This window comes from Myotis davidii, unplaced genomic scaffold, assembly GCF_000327345.1.
Source record: "Myotis davidii unplaced genomic scaffold, ASM32734v1 scaffold211, whole genome shotgun sequence".
NCBI classification, from domain to species: Eukaryota; Metazoa; Chordata; class Mammalia; order Chiroptera; family Vespertilionidae; genus Myotis; species Myotis davidii.
In genome coordinates this window covers 650,454-650,945 of record NW_006282523.1, presented here as the reverse complement: position 1 = coordinate 650,945, position 492 = coordinate 650,454, and the positions used below count along the sequence as shown (strand labels likewise).

Sequence of the window (492 nt, the reverse complement as noted above, 5' to 3'; positions counted from 1 at the left end):
ATGCCCGGACGCGGGCCGAAGCCTCGGGGCAGGGCGTCCTGCCCTAAGGGTCTGATGGGGGACAGAACATGGGCCCCCCGGCCCTGCTTCCCTGACCCAAGAGGCCCCATGGAAAAAAGACGGGAAAAGTATCTTCAGCCTTTACATCTTCGTACAAGGTGGCGGTTTTGTGTCTACATTCACCCCGGCGTGAGCCCTGGGTCAGAGCCGTTCGCGGGGGTCGGGCACCAGCGGAGGCTCCTCGACAGGCCCCGTCCTGGCTTTTTTGCATTTTCCTTAAAAATAAAACGGTCTGTGCCTTGGGCGGCTTCTGTCGCCAACGCCACGGGCCGCGTCCTAGTCCGCGGAGACTCTTGCTAAGACGCCGCCGTTAGGGAGCGTCCGCGGCTCCGGGCTCCGTGGGGGAAGGGCCAGGGCCGCCCCGCGCGTGCTCCCGGCTTCAGCGTGTGAGGAGGCAATACCAGTAGCCACTGAGTCCAGCGTGTCTCTTTC

At 63.8% G+C, this 492-nt stretch overlaps 1 protein-coding gene across 1 annotated transcript in view; it reads right to left on the bottom strand.

Annotated features, from left to right (window-relative positions):
- Positions 1 to 336: 336 nt before the first annotated feature.
- Positions 337 to 492, bottom strand: part of BAIAP2 (BAI1 associated protein 2) — a 28,078-nt gene continuing 27,922 nt past the window's right edge. The window contains exon 9 of the mRNA XM_015559770.1: positions 337 to 487. Within this exon, the coding sequence (XP_015415256.1) occupies positions 337 to 487 (151 nt within the window). The remainder of the gene's footprint in view (positions 488 to 492) is intronic.